Below are 19,647 nucleotides of genomic sequence, written 5' to 3'. Positions count from 1 at the left end.
GGCTGATGATGGTGCTCTGACTTGAACCTGGGACCTCAGAGCCTCAGGCCTGAAAGTCTTTTTGCATAACCATTATACTATCTCCTCTTCCAAACACAGAACTTTCATGGCTGAGGTCCCAGAGGTTGCAGATTCTTTATGCAAGAGCTGAGCAGTGCTTGGTGTCCATCATCATCATCATCATCATAAATTAATATATATATTTAATGTTGAACAGGGCTGGTGAATAGCTTACTTGGATAGTGTGTTGCTTTGCTCTGTGTGTGGTCCAGGTTCAAGTTTGGCCGCCACTGTGTTAAAGGAAGCTCTGGTGCTGTGGTTTCTTTCACTTGTGTTTTCTCTCTCCCTCTATCTCTCTCCTCCCTCTCTGCCTTCTCTGTCTCCATCTAAAACAAAAAAACAAATAAATAAAATAAATCAGAGCATGCTCTCCTTTTTAAAAATGTGGAATATCCTCATGTAGAGTGACATTAATTATAAATGTTAAATGTAGGTTGTCATGTGTCACTCAGTGACATGGAGACATTCTGAAAAATAAGAGCTCAGGCCATTTCATCAGGCACATGTCAGAGTGTAATATGTACACCCAGATGGCATATTTACTACACGTCAAAGCTCCATATAGGGAATACTGTCTCAGCATGCCACCTTTCATTGATGGAAACATCATGCAGTGGGTGATTGGACCGTTATAGCTGCAGGTGGACTAGTGTTCCAAGAGTGTGGTCTAGAGAGTCGGCGCACTGGGGTCAAATCCCAGCTAACACTATATGCCAGCTGTGTGACTCTGGGCAAGTTGCTCCACCTCTCTGGGTTTCTTATCTCTTCAGATTCACATGAAAGGGCTGATGATTTAGAGGCATGAGGTAAAACACATTCTGTTCTCAGAATGGGATCCAGTCCCTGTAAGATGTTTTTATGTTATTTAGATTTATAACTAATTAAAGGGAAAGAGAGAAAGACACCTACAGCACTGCTTCACCACTTGTAAAGCTTCCTCCCTGCAGGAGGGGAATGGGGGTTTGAACCTAGGTCCTTGGGTACTGTATATGCTCTACCAGATGCACCACTACCCAGCCCCTTTTATTTAAACTTTAAAAAAGATATTTTAGGGCGGAGGGTAGATAGCATAATGGTTATGGAAACAGACTCTCATGCCTGAGGCTCTGTCAAGTCCCAGGTTCAATCCCCCGCACCACCATAAGCCAGAGCTGAACAGTGCTCTGGTTAAAAAAAAAAAAAAAAAAGATATTTTAGTGAGCCAGCTGGTGGTGCACCTGGTTAAGCACACACATTGCAGTGTGTAAGGACCCTGGTTCAAGCCCTTGTGTCTCCATATGAAGGGGAAAGTTTCACAAGCAGTGAAGTCCTGCTACAAGCGTCTTTTAAAAAAATATTTATTTATTCCCTTTTGTTGTCCTTGTTGTTTTACTATTGTAGTTATTATCGTTGTTATTGATGTCATCATTGTTGGATAGGACAGAGAGAAATGGAGAGAGGAGGGGAAGACAGAGAGGGGGAGAGAAAGACACCTGCAGACCAGCTTCACCGCCTGTGAAGCGACTCCCCTGCAGGTGGGGATCGGGGGCTCGAACCGGGATCCTTATGCCAGTCCTTGCGCTTGGCGCCACGTGCGCTTAACCCACTGCGCTACTGCCCGGCTCCCTACAAGTGTCTTTTGTTCTCTCTCCCTCTCTATCATCCCCTTCTGTTTTTTGATTTCTGTTGCTCTTCAATAAAGAAATAATAAAATATATTTCAAAAGTTAAAAAAAAGACATTTATCTTGGATAGAGACAAAGAGAAATCTAGAAGGAAGGGGGTGATAGAGAAGGAAAAAGAGGTGATCCAGGAGATGGCACAGTGGATAAAACATTGGTCTCTCAAGCAGGAGGTCCTGAGTTCAATCCCTGGCAGCACATGTATCAGAGATATATTTGGTTCTTTCTTTCTCTTTTGCTCTCTCTCTCTCTCTCTCCTATATCTTTCTCATTAATAAATAAATAAAATATTTAAAAAAAGAGAGGGAGGGAGAGAAGGAAAAAGAGAAACAACTGCAGCACTGCCTCACCACTTGGAAACCCCACCACCACCACCATAGGTGGGGACCGGGGGCTACATCCTGGGTCCTTGCACACTGTAACATGTGCTCTCTACCAGGTGTGCCACAGCCCAGCCTCCTTATTTAGACTAGAGTAGTACCAGTTTAATCCGGCATATGCTGTGCTGACTAGCATTGAGTCTAGGTGCCACACATCCAAGTCCTGTGCTCTGCCCATTGAGAAGACCTCCCCAGCCATTTTTCTCCTTCTTCTGTTTTAAAAACAGTAGTTTATTAAATCATATACAGAAGATCAGGGAGATAAATCAGACCGTTAAAAACATCAATTTGCATGCCTCAGGTTCCAATGGCCCCATATTTGATTTCTGGTACCAATTTATGATGAAGCTGAACAGCATTCTGGTCCTTTTTTTTCTGGTCCTTTCATTATTTCTCTCATAATAATTAAATAGACCTTTAAGAACAAACAAGACCTTGGTTATTAGCCCTCTGTCTGATGTGTGGCAGGTAACTCTCTCCCATTCTGTAGGGAGTCTCTCTGTTTTGGTCATGATTTCTTGTGCTAAGTCATTGCTTTAAAAAGCTTGTTTAGGGCTGGGATAGATGGTTGTGCAAACAGATTTTCATGCCTGAGAGCCTGAAGTCCCAGGCTCAATCCCCAGCAGCACCATGAGCCAGAGTTATGCAGTGCTTTGGTTTCTCTCCCTCTTTCTCTGTGTCCTTCTCTCTGCATCTCTCTCACTAAATTAAATAAATGAAATTAAAGAAAGGAAGAAAGAAGGGAAGAGAGAAAAAAGGAGGAAAGGAGGAAAGGAGGAAAGAAAGAAAGAAAGAAAGAAAGAAAGAAAGAAAGAAAAAGCTGGGTGGTAGCACATGTTACAATGCACAAGGACCTGGGTTCAAGCCCCCTATTCCCATCCAGAAGGGGAAAGCTCCACAAGTGGTAAAGTGCTGTAGATGTCTCTCTGTCTCTCTCCCTCTTTGTCTCCCCACTCCTCTACTTATTTGTCTCTATCCAAATAAATAAAATATTAAGAAAGGGAGAGAGAGAAATAGAAAGAGAAAGAAAGGAAGGAAGGAAGGAAAAAAGGAAGGAAGGAAAGAAAGAAGAAAGGAAGGAAAGAAGAAAGGAAAGACTATTGGGGGAAGCCAAGGAAATGATTCAACTGGCAGAGCACTGAAGTTGCATGACTGAAATTCCTGGTTCAGTCCTCAATACTGCATGTACCAAAGCAGTGCTCTTGAAATTCTCTGTGTGTAACAAATAGAATAAAGGTTTTTTTTTTAAAGTTTTTTTTTTTTTAGAGAGAGAGAGACAGATAGATACAGAGAGACAGAGGCAGAGAGAGAGAGTGAAAGAGATCCTAGCACCTGTTTCCTTTAATGCAGTGGGGACGGGGCTCAAACCTTCGTCACTCACATAGCATAGCAGCACACTATCCAAGGAAAGTATTTTGCCTGCCCATAACAAATACAATAATTGTAATAATAGAAAGTACTAAGCACGACAGGGGCAAGAGAGGCAGTCACTGGATAGGACTTGTGCACATGGCTCAGGTCTTAGTTCCAGCACCACATGGGAGGTACTAAGGTACCAGTGGAAGCTTTGGTGCTGTGATGTCTCTCCTTTTCTCTGTTTCTCTCACCTTTTGTCTTTCTATTTAAATGAAAATAATTTACAACAAGACAACAAATAACCCCATCCAAAAATGGGGGGAGGACATGGACAGAATATTCACCACAGAAGAGATCCAAAAGGCCAAGAGACACATGAAAAAATGCTCCAAGTCTCTGATTGTCAGAGAAATGCAAATAAAGACAACAATGAGATACCACTTCACTCCTGTGAGAATGTCATACATCAGAAAAGGTAACAGCAGCTAATGCTGGAGAGGTTTGGGGTCAAAGGAACCCTCCTGCACTGCTGGTGGGAATGTAAATTGGTCCAACCGCTGTGGAGAACAGTCTGGAGAACTCTCAGAAGGCTAGAAATGGACCTACCCTATGACCCTGCAATTCCTCTCCTGGGGATATATCCTAAGGAACCCATCATATCCATTCAAAAAGATCTGTGTACACATATGTTCTTGGCAGCACAATTTGTAATAGCCAAAACCTGGAAGCAACCCAGGTGTCCAACAACAGACGAATGGCTGAGCAAGTTGTGGTCTAGATACACAATGGAATACTACTCAGCTGTAAAAAATGGTGAGTTCATCGTTTTCAGCCGATCTTGGATGGACCTTGAAAAAAATCATGTTGAGTGAAATAAGTCAGAAACAGAAGGATGAAAATGGGATGATCTCACTCTCAGGCAGAAGTTGAAAAACAAGATCAGAAAAGAAAACACAAGTAGAACCTGAAATGGAATTGGTGTATCATACCAAGTAAAAGACTCTGGGGTGGGTGGGTGGGGAGAATACAAGTCTAGGAAGGATTCAGAGGACCTAGTAGGGGTGGTATTGTTATATGGGAAACTGGGGAATGTTATGCATGTACAAACTATTGTACTTACTGTTGAATGTAAAATATTAATTCCCCAATTAAAAAAAAATAAAACAATTAAAAAAAAAAGAAAATAATTTAACCCCAGGTTTGGTAAAATCACATATGCTGGAGGCCCTACCTTTGCAAAATGACAGCAACCACTATGTGCTTGACCTAGTTTAAGCCCAGTCACCACCACATCAAAGAGAGTTTTGGTACTGTGTTCTTTTTCACTCTCTCTGCTTCTATCTAAAATAAACAAATTAATTAAAAATAATAAAAATTAAAAACCAAATTAAATTAAATTAAAATAGTTGAGGAGGTAGCATAATAGTCAAGTCAAAGGGCAGTTTCCATGCTCAAGCCTCAGCACCACCATATACTGAGCAGTACTGTGGTAGAAAAAAATAAAAATAAGAAGGGGCTGGGCAGTGGCATACCCAGGTTAAGCATACACAGTACCATATGCAAGGACCCAGGTTCAAGCTCCTGGTCCCCGCCTGCAGGGGGGAAGCTTCAAGAGCAGTGAAGTAGTGCTGTAAGTGTCTCTTTGTCCAGTAATAAAGTTTTAAATAAATTAAAATAATAATAATATGTAAGTAAAATAGATAAAATAGCCTGGAAGCTGGGGAGGGAGCTCAGTGGCAAGGCACTTAAAAAAAATATATATATGCACACTTATCTTCATAGCAGCACAATTCTTTTTTTTAATTATTGTATTTATTGATTCATGAGAAATTATGGGAGAGAGAGAGAAAGAACCAGATATCACTCTGGTACATGTGCTGCTGGGGATTGAACTCAGGACCTCATGCTTGAGAGTCTAGTGCCTTAGCCACTGCGCCACCTCCCGGACCACGAGGGCACATGTTTTGTAAGTGTGAGAGCCTGGGTTGGATCAACAATAACTAAATAAAGCAGAAGTTGAGACAGCACTGGCTTCAGACCCAGGGATGTGTTAGAAGTGGGCAGAGTGCTCCAGAGGGCGGGTGTGCATAGTCACAAATCCTCTGCTTGAGAAGGCGGTGGGTGGGTGGCGGAAGGAAGCAAGATGGCCTTGACCTCCTTCTCACCCCTAGGACGACGAGGTAGTTCTGCAGTGCAGCGCCACGGTGCTTAAGGAGCACCTGAAGCTCTGTCTGGCCGCTGAGGGTTTCGGAAACCGCCTCTGCTTCCTGGAGCCCACCAGCAATGCCCAGGTGGGCGGGCGGCGGGGGGCGTGTCCTCGTGGGGGCGTGGTCTGAGGGGCGTGGCTAGCGGGCCGACTTCTCAGACGGGGTGGGGGACTTGGGTTCAGAGAGGGCTACACAAGTGTGGGCAGTGAAATCCTCTCGCCAAAAAATATATATGGGGGGGTCTAAAAAGGAAAGAGAGCCGGAGGTGTGCAGAGGGTAGAGGTGGTTGCTTGAGGAGGGACGTGTCTGGGGTTTGGGGTTTTGGGGTCTGAGGGGGGGAGGTGACTCAGTTTGCGGGTGTCTGAAGGGAAGGCAGTCTTGGGTCCAAGGGGAAGGAATTGGGGGGGGGTGGTTTTAAGTAAGAAGGAGCTGGAATCTGAGGGGGAAAAAGTACCTTGGGGGTCAGAAGGCTCAAGGTTGGGGAAAGAAAGGATGTGGGTTGAGGGCTGAGAGAGGGAGGAGATGTTGGTCCCGGTCCGAAGGGGGCCAGAGAGACTTGGGTCCAAGGGGGTGTGTGTCCGTATGCGTGTATGTGTGTGTGAACTGGGGTTGGAACTGAGGAAGGGTAGGAGTGCATTTTTCAGAACGATTGATTAATATGGGCGGGGGCACCGTGGGAGGTGAGGGGGGGCGCTAGAGCAACACTGGGCACAGGCGACTTTGTCCAGAGCTGAACTCAGGATCTAGCTCCTGGGAATCCAATACTTTATCTACAGCGTCACCTCCCGGGGACAGAAGGGACTGTATGTGTGGCAGTGTTGACTGGTGTCTGGGCTGAGGGGGTCAGGGTGAAGGCTTCCCTGAGGATTACAGAGACTCAGGGTTGTTCCAGATAGGCAGAGAGGAAGAGAAGAAGAGCCTCCTGGCTTTGTGAGGGCGAGGGGTGGGCAGTCTGTCCCAGGAGGCGTCAGGGTGGGGGGTAATATGGCTTCCTGGGAGTCAAGGTGGGGCTGCTTTCTGTGACAATGGTGCGTGTGGATGGGGGTGTCTGAAGGGAGGGGATGCAGGATGCACAGACTTCTTGAGGGAACTGGTTTGGGGTCTTTGACCAGGTTAAGGGGGAAGCAGCCTGTGGCCCCCAATTCACATGGCTTGTCACTCCCCCAGAATGTGCCCCCTGACCTGGCCATCTGCTGCTTCATCCTGGAGCAGTCCCTGTCTGTGCGAGCCCTGCAGGAGATGCTGGCCAACACGGTGGAGGCCGGCGTGGAGGTGAGGTGCCACCCAGGGAATGGAATGGGGGGACGCTGGAATGGGGGGGCATAGGGGCCGGGTGAAGGGCCGAGGGGTGTCATTTACCAACTGACTGTCTTCCTCTCTTTGCCCCGTCCCTCCCCCCAACCCCCACAGGCCCTCAATTTGGATAAGTGGGTAGGTCTGGCTTCTGGTGTCACCTGACCTGCCCCTGCCTCTCTTGACCCCAGACCAGGTCCCTGGGGCTCACATCCTGCACAAGGGGGATGGGGGTGTCTTCCCCTCCCCAGTTGTCAGTTATGGAGTCCAGCACTGGCCAGGCAGGCAGACAAGAAGGAAGGGAAGGAGGAAGGGAATGGGGGCTTCTCAGCCCAATTCCCCAGCCTGCTCCTTTCTTCTCTCTCCTGCCCCCCTCCTCCATCCCAGACCCATTTCTTCTCTGCATGCCCCCACAAGTGTGTACCCCCTCCCCCAGTTCTGGAGCAGGTGCCATGTGATCACGTGACCCCATCACATGGCTTCCTGAGAGCATGGGCTTATGACAGCTGGGATGACAGGCTCCGTGCCCAGTCACCCATGTACCCTCGTACCCTCTGCACCGCCTGCCCCCTGGGGCTGAATTTCCTTGTAATGGGGGTGGGGCAGTGGATCTCTGGGTGGGGAACAAGCACTGAGCACTCTGAGGTTCAGCAGTGGGGTGACAGGCTAGAGCAGAGTACTGAGGTCCATGGAACAGGAGATGCTGTTAGGGGGTGGTGGCGGGGGGAGCGGTGTTGGGGCTTCTAAATAACTCTAGGTACTTGGAAGAATGGTCAGCCTCTCTGAGTGAGTGACTCTGGGGACTGGCTCATAAGCTGAAAGGGGACAGGAAGGATCAAGTGGCCTTTAGCCAGTATAAGCCCCCGGCCTCCATCCCCACCCCAGCTTCTCAGACACAGTCCCTGCTGCCCTCTGTGGATGGAGAAACTGAATGGGGGGCACTCTTGTGCTCTAACATAATAATAATATAAAGTAATTTTATTATTTTCTAAAGATACAGTTAAGGGGTGGGCGTAGATAGCATAATGGCTATGCAAAGAGATTCTAATGCCTGAGGCTTCAAAGTCCCAGGTTCAATAATTCCCTGCACCACCATGAACCAGATAGAGTTGAGCAGTGTTCTGGTTAAAAAAAAAAAAAAAGGATAAAATTTAAAGACTAATTATGATAAGATGCTCGTGTAACCTACTTCACCCACTAAAGGTACAGTTAATTTATTTATTCACTGAGAAGAGAGAGAGAGGGAAGGAGAGAGAAAAGAGAGAGGGAGAGAGAGGGAGGGAGGGAGGGAGAGAGAGAGAGAGAGAGAGAGAACATCACTTTGGTACATGCAATGCTGGGACTTGGATTCAGGACCTCATGCTTGAGAGTCCAATGCTTTATCCACTGCACCACCTCTCAGGCTGCTTATTTTATTTATTGCACGTGAGAGAGTTTTGTGTGAAACAGAGAGGGTGAGAGAGAGGCCAGAGCACCACAAGGTACATGTCAAGCTGGAAGCCTCAGGCACGGAAGTCCGATGCTCTACCAGCATGAGTATGAGGATAAAATGCCATGCCCGAGCACGGCATTTTATAGGGAGCCTATTCTCTTATCTGGGATAGGCCAGATGTTTCGGGGGGCTGTGCTTACTCTGTCTCTCCCGTCCCTCCCTCCAGTCGTCCCAGGGCGGGGGACACAGGACGCTCCTGTATGGCCATGCCATCCTGCTCAGACACGCGCACAGCCGCATGGTGAGTGCATCAGCGAGGGGGCGTGGGTGGGGTTCACTGTGCCTGCCTGGAGGAGGCTGAGCAGCCCTCTCTGCACCCTTAGTATCTGAGCTGCCTCACCACCTCCCGCTCCATGACTGACAAGCTGGCCTTCGACGTGGGACTGCAGGAGGATGCGACAGGTGCGGGGGTGGGGGGTGTGGGGGGCAGGGGACCATTGCAGGAAGGAAGTTGGGGTGCAGGTGGTCTGCAGAGCTCTGACGGGGGAGGGCAGACTGGGAATACCCTGGGGGGGGCAGAGAGTCTGGGGGTGTGGGTGGGCTGGATGTGCGTAGGAGAACCCTGGGTAGAGCCGTCTGGGAGAAAGAATGCTTTTTTTTTTTTTTTTTCAAATTGAGGGCGGGGCTTGGGAGATTCAGTGGTGGGGATGGGGCGCCCCTTGGGGAAGAGCGTTATGGGAAGCTGACGCCCCCCCCCCCCCCAGGGGAAGCCTGCTGGTGGACTATCCATCCTGCCTCTAAGCAGAGGTCTGAAGGAGAGAAAGTCCGTGTCGGGGACGACCTCATCCTCGTCAGTGTTTCCTCTGAACGCTACCTGGTGAGATTCCCGTCCCTCCGCTGCTGGTTCCTGTGGCTCGGGGAGGGGGGAGGCGGGGCTGTGTGTGCGCAGACTGAGCCCTAAGTGATCCTGGCTTCACCTCTTCGTTGCTTTGCTGAGTCTCCAGCCACCAGATATTGGCTCCCAACGCTCAGTTTCCTGAACTTTGACACCCAGTTTCTAACTGCTGACACTCCTGTCCCAAAATTTATTTCAGTTTCTTGATCTGACACTTAAAATTTTTTATTTAAAGATTTATTTATTATCGGATAGAGACAGAGAGAAATTGAGAGGGGAGGGGAGATAGAGAGGGAGAGAGACACCTGCAGCCCTGCTTCAGCACTCATGAAGCTTTCCCCCTGCAAGTGGGGACCAGGGGCTTGAACCTGGGACCTTGCACACTGTAATGTGTGCGTTCAACTAGGTGCGCCACCTCCTGGCCCCTAACACTTTTGATTTTTATATTTAGTCATTTATTTTACCAGAGCACTGCTCAGCTGGGGATTTGAACTGGGGATCTTAGGTGTCTCAGACATTAGAGTCATTCTGCATAACCATTATGCTATCTCCCCAGCCTCTGGTTTATATTTTAATTAACTGATTTGATGCGGGGGGGAGGGGGTTGTTGTTGGCCTCAGGAGGCCTTGACCATGTGTGATTTCACCAATGCAGGCTACTCTTTCTTCCTTTCTTTCTTTCTCTCTCTCTCTTTCTTTCTTTCTTCCTTTCTTTTTTCCTTTTTCTTTCTTTTTATACCAGAGCACAGCTCAGCTCTGGTTTATGGTGGTGGTGGTGGTGGGGGGGGATTGAACTTTTTTAAGCCTCAGGAAAAAGAGTCTCTTCGCATAACCATTATGCCATCTACCCCTGTGCACATTTCTCAGTTTCCCACGTAACAATTCAGCCCCCCTCTAGGTCCTCCTCTGCCATCATGTACTTATTTATGAGTGAATAAGAGAGAAGGAGAGGGAACTTTCTAGAGCAGCTCTTGGGCATACATGATGTATGGGACTGAATGTAGGACTTCATGTTTGAGAGTCTAACACTTTCTCCACTCTACCACCTCCTGGGTCACCCCTCTAACACACACACACACACACACACACACACACACACACACACACACTGTTTATTTCAGTGAGAAAGAGACACAGAGAGAAAGATAAACAGAGAAAGACCAGAGCACTGCTCAGCTCTGGATGATGCTGGTGCTCGGGATTTAACCTGGGACCACAGAGTCTCAGGCATGAGAGGCTTTAAAATTTTTTTTAAAAAATATTTATTTATTTATTCCCTTTTGTTGCCCTTGTTGTTTCTTTTTATTTATTTATTTTCCCATTTGTTGCCTTTGTTTTTCATTGTTGTTGTAATTATTGTTGTTATTGATGTCATCATTGTTAGATAGGACAGAGAGAAATGGAGAGAGGAGGGAAATACAGAGAGGGAGAGAGAAAGACAGACACCTGCAGACCTGGTTTACCACCTGTGAAGCGACTCCCCTGCAGGTGGGGAGCCGGGGGCTCAATCCGGGATCCTTATGCCAGTCCTTGCACTTTGGGCCACCTGCGCTTAACCCACTGCGCTACCCACGACTTCCGAGATTTTTTTTAAGTTTATTTTTAAAATTTATTATTATTATTTATATATTTATTGGATAGAGAGTCAGAAATCAAGAGGGGAGGGAGGGATAGAGAGGGTTAGAGACAGAGAGACACCTGCAGCACTGCTTCACCGCTTGTGAAACTTCCCCCCTCCAGGTGGGGACTAGGGGCTTGAACCTGGGTCCTTGCATATTGTAACATGGGCATTCAACCAGGTGTGCCACCACTTGGCCCCATGTGAGGCTTTTGCATAACTATTATGCTATCTCCCAAGCCCCCCCTCCCACTGTTTTTAAAGTCATTTAAATTAAAAACTTTTTCTTCATCTATGTGCACACGTATATTTATTTTTTGTCATCAGAGTCATCACTGGGGTTTGGTGCCTGAACAACTCCACTGATCTTGGCAGCTAGCCATGTTTTACTTTTCTCTACATGGAAGGTGAGAGACAAAGAGAGCTATAGAGGGAAGGAGAGAGAGAGAGAGAATGAGAGACAACACACCATCACTCCACTGCTAGAGTTTTCTTATAGTCCCCACCTCTTCCTCACTTGTTTCTTTTTTCTCTTCTTTATTCTTTTTATTTCTCTTCCTTTCTTTTTTTTTTTTGATTTTATTTATTTATTAATGAGAAAGATAGGAGAGAGAGAGAACCAGATATCACTCTGGTACATGTGCAGCCGGGGATTGAACTCGGGACCTCATGCTTGAGAATCCAGTGTTTTATCCACTGTGCCACCTCCCGGACCACCTCTTCCTTTCTTTTAAAGTGACAAATTTTTAAAAATTTTATTGATAGGGAGTTGGGTGGTAAGCACGTAAGAATCCTGGTTCAAGCCCCCAGCTCCCCACCTGCAGGGGAGTTGCTTCACAAGTGGTGAAGCAAGTTTGCAGGTGTCTTTCTGTCCCCCTCTCTATCTTCCCCTCCTCTCTCCATTTCTCTCTGTCCTATCCAACAACGACAACATCAATGACTACAACAATAATACAACAAGGGCGCCAAAAAGGAATAAATAAATAAACAAATAAAATGTATTGATAGAACAGAGAAAGACTGAGGGTTGGGGGGGTAGAGAATGAGAGACACCTGCAGCACTGCTTGAGAGAAGGGAGAGTTTGAACCCTGGACCCTTGCATATGATAAATTGTGCACTCAGCCAGCCAGATGAGCCACCTCCCAGCCCTTTATTTATTTATTTATTTATTTTTAATTTTTACCAGAGCATTGCTCAGCTCCAGCTTATGGTGGTGCTGGGGGTTTGAATCAAGGACTTTCGGTACTTCAGGCATGAAAGTCTTTTCATATCACCACTAGGCTGTCTACCCACCATTGTTTCTTTTTCAAAATTTCTTTTTATGAGTGAGTGAGCAGCATCACTGGTCAGCTCTGGCATACGTGGTGCAGGGGTAGAAACTGGGGGTCCTACTCATACAAGTGCTCTACTATGAGTGACCACTCCCACCCTGTGACTTCAGGTTTTCTGCCTCCCATCTGCCGGGTTCCTGCTATTCCCCCAACCCTCAGTGTTTTCTGGGTTGCTGTCCCTTCCCCCATCACCTCTGATTCCCATATCCTGGCTGCCCCCAGCACCTGTCAACGGCGAGCGGGGAGCTCCAGGCTGACGCCTCCTTCATGCAGACCCTGTGGAATATGAACCCCATCTGCTCCTGCTGTGAAGAAGGTGAGGCCCTCAGAGCCCTAATTCCTGAGTTGAGGCTCCCCCTAAACAGACCCCAACATTGCCCTCTAGACCCCCAAACCCATATCTCCAAATGATGACCTTCACAGTCACATCTCCAAATCCAGAATTCCAGAGCTTAGAGCCCCCCTCCCCCCAATGCCCCAAAAGTCAATATCGAGGCTCCAAGCTCAGGCTCTATTAATATTAGTCCCTAAAGCTCACATGCCAAACCCATGTGTGATGAGGTCACAGTCTTGGACTCAGAGTCAGTCAGTACTTAGAGCATCAGAACTGGAGTTTGTCCCTTAGAGCCTAAGCCTGGAGTGACCCCCAAGCACCCCTGGTGACCATGGACCCTCCACATTTAGATTCCCAAATTCAAACTCAGATTCCCAAACCAAGACACCAAATTCAGACCCCAGTCAAACCTCAGCAACTGACCTTAGACTTTTTTCTTTCTTCCTTTTTTTTTTTTTTTTTTTGCCTCCAGGGTTATTGCAGGGTGTTGGTGCCTGCACTATGAATCCTCTGTTCCTGGTGGCCATTTTTTCCATTTTGCTGTAGTTGTTGGATAGGACAGAGAGAAGTCAAGAGAGGAGAGGAAGATAGAGAGGGAGAGAGAAAGATGGACACCTGCAGACCTGTTTCATCCTTGTGAAGTGACCCTCCTGCAGGTGGAGAGGTGGGGCTCGAACCGGGATCCTTACTCCAGTTCTTGAGCTTCATACCATGTGTGCTTAACCTAGTGTGCTACTGCCCGGCCCCCCAATTTTTTTTAATTTCTTTATTGGAGAATTAATGTTTTACATTCAACAGTAAATAAAATAGTTTGTAAATGCATAACATTCCCCAATTTTCCATAACAGCCCCCCAATTTTTTATATTACTTTATTTTATTAATTTTTTTTGGCCTCCAGGGTTACTGCTGGGGCTCAGTGCCAACACTATGAATCCACTGTTCCTAGGCATTTCCATTTTATTGGATAGGACAGAGAGAATTTGAGAGAGGAGGAAGATGTAGAGAAGGAGAGAGAAAGAGACATCTGCAGACCTGTTTTGCTGCTCCCCAGCTTCTCAGTACAGAGCTCAGATCTCTCCAAACTCAGATCCCAAAGCCCTGACTTCCAAACCCCAGGCTATAACCACTGATACCAAACTTCAGATTCCAGCTTTGGACTTCCTAAAGGGCACTGAAAATTCAGATTCTCTTAAGATTCAACTATCATGTCTCTAAATTCAGATCCTAAAGCCAACCAACTCCTGTTGGAATTGAGACCCCTGAAATCAGAGAACATAAGACTCAAACCTCGGACCTGCCCCCTCCCCAGCTTCAAAAATCCATGGTCAAACCTTGTTTCCTGGGATGTGTCAGCCCTGCACAAGCTGACTCCCAAACTTGGCTCCCCAACCTCAGACCCTATCTTTCTTTTTCTATCATTGGAGCCTCACCATACTAGGTTGGCTTTTTCAGAGAGAGAGAGAGAGAGAGAGAGACCTCATTGTACTGAAGCCTTCCCCAGTGTTGCGGGGGCCAGGCTTGAACCTGGGTTTCATGTATGGCAAAACAGGTACCCTCCCAGGTGAGCTATCATGCTGGTCTCTCAAATTCCATACCCCTACTTCTGGTCTTAAATTTAGTCTAATTCTCAAACTATGGCTTCATCCCCTGAAACTCAACTCAAATCTCCTACTGCTGGATACCCAAACCCAGTCCCCACAGGGGAGAGGCAGCTCTCTGTCCCCAACTCCACTTTGAATCCCTGACCTCTCTGGGCTCCAGCTGCATAGTGACTCCATCCACCCCCACCCAGGCTACGTGACCGGGGGCCACGTCCTCCGTCTCTTTCATGGACACATGGATGAGTGTCTCACCATTTCCTCTTCTGACAGTGAAGACCAGCGCAGGTGCAAGCAGAGGACACGGGGGCTTGGGGCTGGGGTGGTGCTGCTGAGGGGGTGAGAGGGTGGGGAGGGGCTGGTGCAGGTTGTGGGCAATGCTCAGCTGGGGGGCTGGGACACTATGGATAGAGTTTATAATCTGATTCTGAGGGACTGGAACCTGAAACCCTGACCTCACTCTCTCCTGTGTCCCTAGAATTGTTTTCTATGAGGGGGGAGCTGTGTGCACCCATGCCCGCTCCCTCTGGAGACTGGAGCCGCTGAGAATCAGGTGGGTCATGGTGGGGCTGGGCTGAGGCTGCTGGAGGCTGGGAGGGGCCAAAATGCCTTGACGGAAGAACTAAGGGGAGTGGTCCAGGAGGTTAGAGCTTTGGACTTGCAAACACGGAATCCTAAATTTGATCCCTGGCACAGTACTTGCTGCTCTGCATCCTTCTCCCTCTCCCTCTCCCTCTCCCTCTCTCCTATCTCTCCCTACTTTGTGAAACAAACAAAAAATAAACTTAAAGAACTGGGGGCCAGGTGGTGATGTTTAAGCACACACGTTACCATGCTCAAGGACCTGGGTTCAAGCCAATGCTCCTCACCTTCGGTGGAAAGGTGGGATGGATGCTTCATGACGGGTGAAGCAAGTCTGCATGTGTCTCTTTTTTTCCCTCTCCGTTTCCCCTTCTCCTCTCAATTTCTCTCTGCCCTACCAAACAAAGGGGAGGGGAATAATGGTTGCCAAAAGTGGTATATTCGTCCTGCTGGCACCAAAACCAGTGCTAACCCTGGTGGCAATTAAAAAAAAAAAGAACCAAGGAAGAGATGGAAAGGCTTTGAGGGAAAATTCTGGGTACCCAAGAGAGCTCTGAACCATGTTAATGATTCTACCATATTGAAGGGAAATGGCTGGGTGGAGGAGACAGTATAAACATTATGCAAAAAGACTTTTATGCCTGAAGGTTTGAGGTCCCAGGCTCAATCCCCAGCACCACCATAAGCCAGAACTGAGCAGTGTTCTGATAAAAATAAAATATAAAGTAAAATAAAATAGAATCTTGGAGGGAAGGTTTTTGGAGAGAAACTGACGTTCCTGAGTGAAATTAAATGAGGGAAGATAATGCTGGGTCTGGGGAAACGGGATACTGGAGACAACTGGGGAGCTCTGAAGGTCTGAGGGAGAGTTGGGGAGTTCTAAGAAAGATGTGAGGTGGCCCATGGAAGGTCTGGGACTTGTGTCCCTGGGAGAACTGAGGGGTCCTCTGAGCCTCTACCCCCACCATGCACAGCTGGAGCGGGAGCCACCTGCGCTGGGGACAGCCACTACGCATCCGGCATGTCACCACAGGGCGGTACCTGGCGCTCACTGAGGACCAGGGCCTGGTGGTGGTGGACGCCAGCAAGGCCCACACCAAGGCCACTTCCTTCTGCTTCCGCATCTCCAAGGTCAGTGGGTCAGTGTGCCCTCATTCTGCTGGAACCCCAAGTCTCATCCAGACTCCCCTCTGCCACAGTCTCTCTAGTGGACTCCCCCATGAAACGCACAGGCTGACCCCTTTGTTCTCTGCCCCTGCAGGAGAAGCTGGATGTGGGCCCCAAGCGGGATATAGAGGGCATGGGGCCCCCTGAGATCAAGTATGGGGAGTCACTGTGCTTTGTGCAGCATGTGGCCTCGGGCCTGTGGCTCACCTACGCAGCGCCGGACCCCAAGGCTTTGAGGCTTGGTGTGCTCAAAAAGAAGGTGGGTGCTTGGTGGTGGTGGTGGTGGTGGAGGGCAGGTGGGGATGCGGGCAGAATGGCTAAGGGTGGTCATGCCTGACCCTTCAGCAGCTCGAGGTGGGGCTGAGAGAGAAATTGAGATGAGAGGGAGATAAGAAAAAAGTAAAAAGTAAACACATAGTGTATGCACACATGTATATATCTACATGTCTGTCTTTTAAATATATTATTTCTTTATTTACATATTATATAATTATATAAATATATAAATAATATATAATCATATAAATATATAAATAATAATATGTATTATTTCTTTATTTTGGATAGAATCAGAAAGAATCTGAGGGAAGGGGGAAATATAGAGGGATAAGATACCTGCAGCACAGCTTTACTGCTCGTGAAGCTTCCCCCCAGCAGGTGGGGACCAGGGACTTGAACCCAGGTCCTTACACATGGTAATGTGTGCAGTCAACCAGGCATGCCTCTTAAAGTTTCCTTTAGACAGAGGGAACAGACAACACGAGCAAAGGTCCTGGGGTTGTACTGGGATTCATTTGTTGCAGTGAAGGAGAAGTTGGTTTGGCAGGAGCAGTAAAGAAGAGTTGGTTTGGCAGGAGCAGGAAGAGTGAGGGGCAAGGAGTGGGACAGAAGGACAGAGTGGGGGTGGGAGTAGATGGGGAGGGCCTTGTGGACCATAGGAGGGTCCTGGAGCCAGCAGAGTTTTGAGCAGCTATTGTGGAGGAGTCCCCCAAACCCCTTCAAATAGACTGTCAGAGTGACAGGGGAGGGGTTGAGGGTGGTGCCATGATTTCTGCCACTAACCAAGTGCCATTCACCAATTTGGGGACAGGCAAGTTGGCAGAGGGGACAGGGATCTGAAGCTTTACCCCCAAGCTTAGGACAGATTCAATGAAGACTCATGGAGTGAATTCGAGAATGGACTAGGGAGCACCCTAGTCTGCAAAATGGGGGGCCTGTAGCTGGTTACATGAGCAGAGGCTGGCTGCAGAAAGGGAGTATGGAGCAAGGGGAGGAGTGTCAGGTATCCTGGTTAGCACATGTAAAGTTTGGGGTGCTTTCTGTTGTTGGAGGGATGCTAAAAATTTAACAATAGGTCCAAGCGGAGTGAGTGTAGCCTGCCTGAAGATAGACTAGAGACAGGGAGGGAGAGAATCAAAGTGAGACAGACACTTGGATAGTGACCTGCTTTCCCATGTGCATGGTCTAGGTTCGAGCCTAGTCCCTACCACATTGAAGCTTCAGTGCTGTGGTCTCCCTCTCCCTCTCCCCCTCCCTCTTCCTTTCTGCTTCTATCCTTGCCTTTTCTCTCTTTCTCTGAAAGCAAAACCAAAAACAAACAAAAAAAGTGAGGCAGAGACAGAATGATAGAGAGTGAGATGGACAAGACGACAAGATTTGGGGAAAGAGACAAAGAGTGGGTGAGAAGAGAATTAGGGGAGAGAGAGACTGAGGTGGACAGACAGAAGTAAATTGACTGCTGGCTCAGTGAGGGGAAGCAGATGCTCTGGACTCTCAACTAAAAAGGAAAGGAAGAAGCAGGGGGTAGTAGATAATCCACTGGCAAAGTGCACACACTTCACCACTTGTGAGGACCTGGGTTGCAGTTCCTGGTACCACAGGAGAACACCGTGCACAGCACCAGGAGAAGCTTCATGGATGATGGAGTGATGTGGGTGGTGCCTTTCTTTCTCTGTGTTTCTCTCTAAAACTAAAAAAGAAAAAAAAAAGTCTGCTGAGGAAACCATGCAGGTGTGAAACCCTGGTGCCAAAAATCAGTAAGAAAGTATGAGAGACAGAAACATGGATAGACAAGGGAGAGCAGAATTAGAGAAGAAGGGGGAGAGAAAGAGAGGGGACAGACAGAGGTTGGGGGCAGCTTTGGTACGAGATCTGTGTGGCTTGAACAGGGGTACGGCCCCCTCCTGACTTCCCTGCCCCCCCCCCCCCCCCCGCCCCACTGCCAGGCCATCCTGCACCAGGAAGGCCACATGGACGATGCACTGTCGCTGACTCGCTGTCAGCAAGAGGAGTCCCAGGCTGCACGTATGATCTACAGCACCGCTGGCCTGTACAACCAGTTCATCAAGTGAGTGCCCTTGGGCCCATGTTCCTGGCAGTCATGCACCTGACCCCTTTCATTGCTGATATTCAGACTTCTGTCTAGAGTACACACAAGGGGCTGGAGAGATAGCTCACTAGCTTGGGTACCTGCCTTGCCATGTACACAACCCAAGTTCTAACCCCCAGCATCACTTAGCAGATGTCATGGATCTGAGTGCAACTCCAGTGGTTTTTTACCCTCTCTCAGAATGAAAAATATCGATCTGCCTGGGAGCAGAGAGAGAAATTGTGTATGAGGTCTAGGTGCCACAAAAAATAAAAATAAATAAAAACACAATGCCTATTCTCTAACGCTTGACTCACTTGACCTCTAATCTGACCTTCCAAGGCATGTTTTTTTGACCTCACTTCCTTGATAGCCAGTCTTGGCCCTGAACCTCCCCAGTCCTCACTCCTGTTTCACTATCAGCTAGCTTCAGTCCTGGCTGTGTCTTTGGCCCTGGTGTGGCCTCTGGCTAGTGACTCAGGCTCCCCTCAGTGATCAGTAGGGGTCTCAGAGGGAGTTGTGAGGGGTGGCACTGACTCGTGCTGGGTTCCTGCAGGGGCCTGGACAGCTTCAGCGGGAAGCCGCGGGGCTCGGGGCCACCGGTGGGCACGGCGCTGCCCATCGAGGGCGTCATCCTGAGCCTGCAGGACCTCATCGGCTACTTCGAGCCACCTTCTGAGGAGCTGCAGCACGAGGAGAAGCAAACCAAGCTGCGCAGCCTGCGCAACCGCCAGAGCCTCTTCCAGGAGGAGGTGGGGCCTGCTGCGGGGGGCAGGACCTCGATAATGGAGGGGCGGAGCCTGTGTGCTTAGAGGGGCGTGGTTACTTGGCGGGGAATCATCACTGGAGAGGCCGGGCCTGGGTGGGGCGGGGCCTATGTGCCGAGGAGTCTCATAGCGGGGCGGGACCTCGACATTGGAGGGAAGGAGCCTGGGTGGGGCGGGACTTGTGTGTTCAGAGGCGTGGCTTCTAGTGGGGCGGGGCCATTCTGACAGAAGGGCGGAGTTTGAGCTGTGCGGAGCCTCGTGCCAGGCTGGACTTGCATGCTCAGGGGCGTGGTTTCCGATAGGGCGGGACCGTGTTGTTGGAAGGGCGAAGCTTATAGTGCAGTGTGGGGCGGGGCCGTCGGGAGGGCGGGGTCTCATGATGGGGCGGAGAATATGGCGGAATAGGAGCAGAGTCTCTGAAATACTTGAGGGAGCTCCAGTTGAAAGGGTAGGCCTCGTTCTTCTCCCCTGTGCATCACCACAAACTAGAGTTGAGCAGTTCTCTGATTAAAAACAAATAAATACCTGTCCTTATGGAGTGGACATGAGAGTGGGGAGGATCGATTATCAATAAAGTAAATTAATTAAATGACTTGTT

At 48.5% G+C, this 19,647-nt stretch overlaps 1 protein-coding gene across 1 annotated transcript in view; it reads left to right on the top strand.

Annotated features, from left to right (window-relative positions):
• RYR1 (ryanodine receptor 1) overlaps window positions 1-19,647 on the top strand; it is a 157,379-nt gene that overhangs the window by 7,364 nt on the left and 130,368 nt on the right. The window contains exons 2-13 of the mRNA XM_060172268.1: window positions 5,628-5,747; window positions 6,831-6,935; window positions 8,615-8,689; window positions 8,772-8,850; window positions 9,153-9,265; window positions 12,455-12,548; window positions 14,360-14,453; window positions 14,644-14,718; window positions 15,722-15,878; window positions 16,009-16,173; window positions 18,140-18,261; window positions 18,839-19,034. Coding sequence (XP_060028251.1) covers window positions 5,628-5,747; window positions 6,831-6,935; window positions 8,615-8,689; window positions 8,772-8,850; window positions 9,153-9,265; window positions 12,455-12,548; window positions 14,360-14,453; window positions 14,644-14,718; window positions 15,722-15,878; window positions 16,009-16,173; window positions 18,140-18,261; window positions 18,839-19,034 — 1,395 coding nt within the window. The remainder of the gene's footprint in view (window positions 1-5,627; window positions 5,748-6,830; window positions 6,936-8,614; window positions 8,690-8,771; window positions 8,851-9,152; window positions 9,266-12,454; window positions 12,549-14,359; window positions 14,454-14,643; window positions 14,719-15,721; window positions 15,879-16,008; window positions 16,174-18,139; window positions 18,262-18,838; window positions 19,035-19,647) is intronic.

Source organism: Erinaceus europaeus, chromosome 2 (assembly GCF_950295315.1).
Source record: "Erinaceus europaeus chromosome 2, mEriEur2.1, whole genome shotgun sequence".
NCBI classification, from domain to species: Eukaryota; Metazoa; Chordata; class Mammalia; order Eulipotyphla; family Erinaceidae; genus Erinaceus; species Erinaceus europaeus.
Note: the sequence above shows the minus strand (reverse complement) of the source record. Positions and strands in the feature narration are given on the sequence as shown.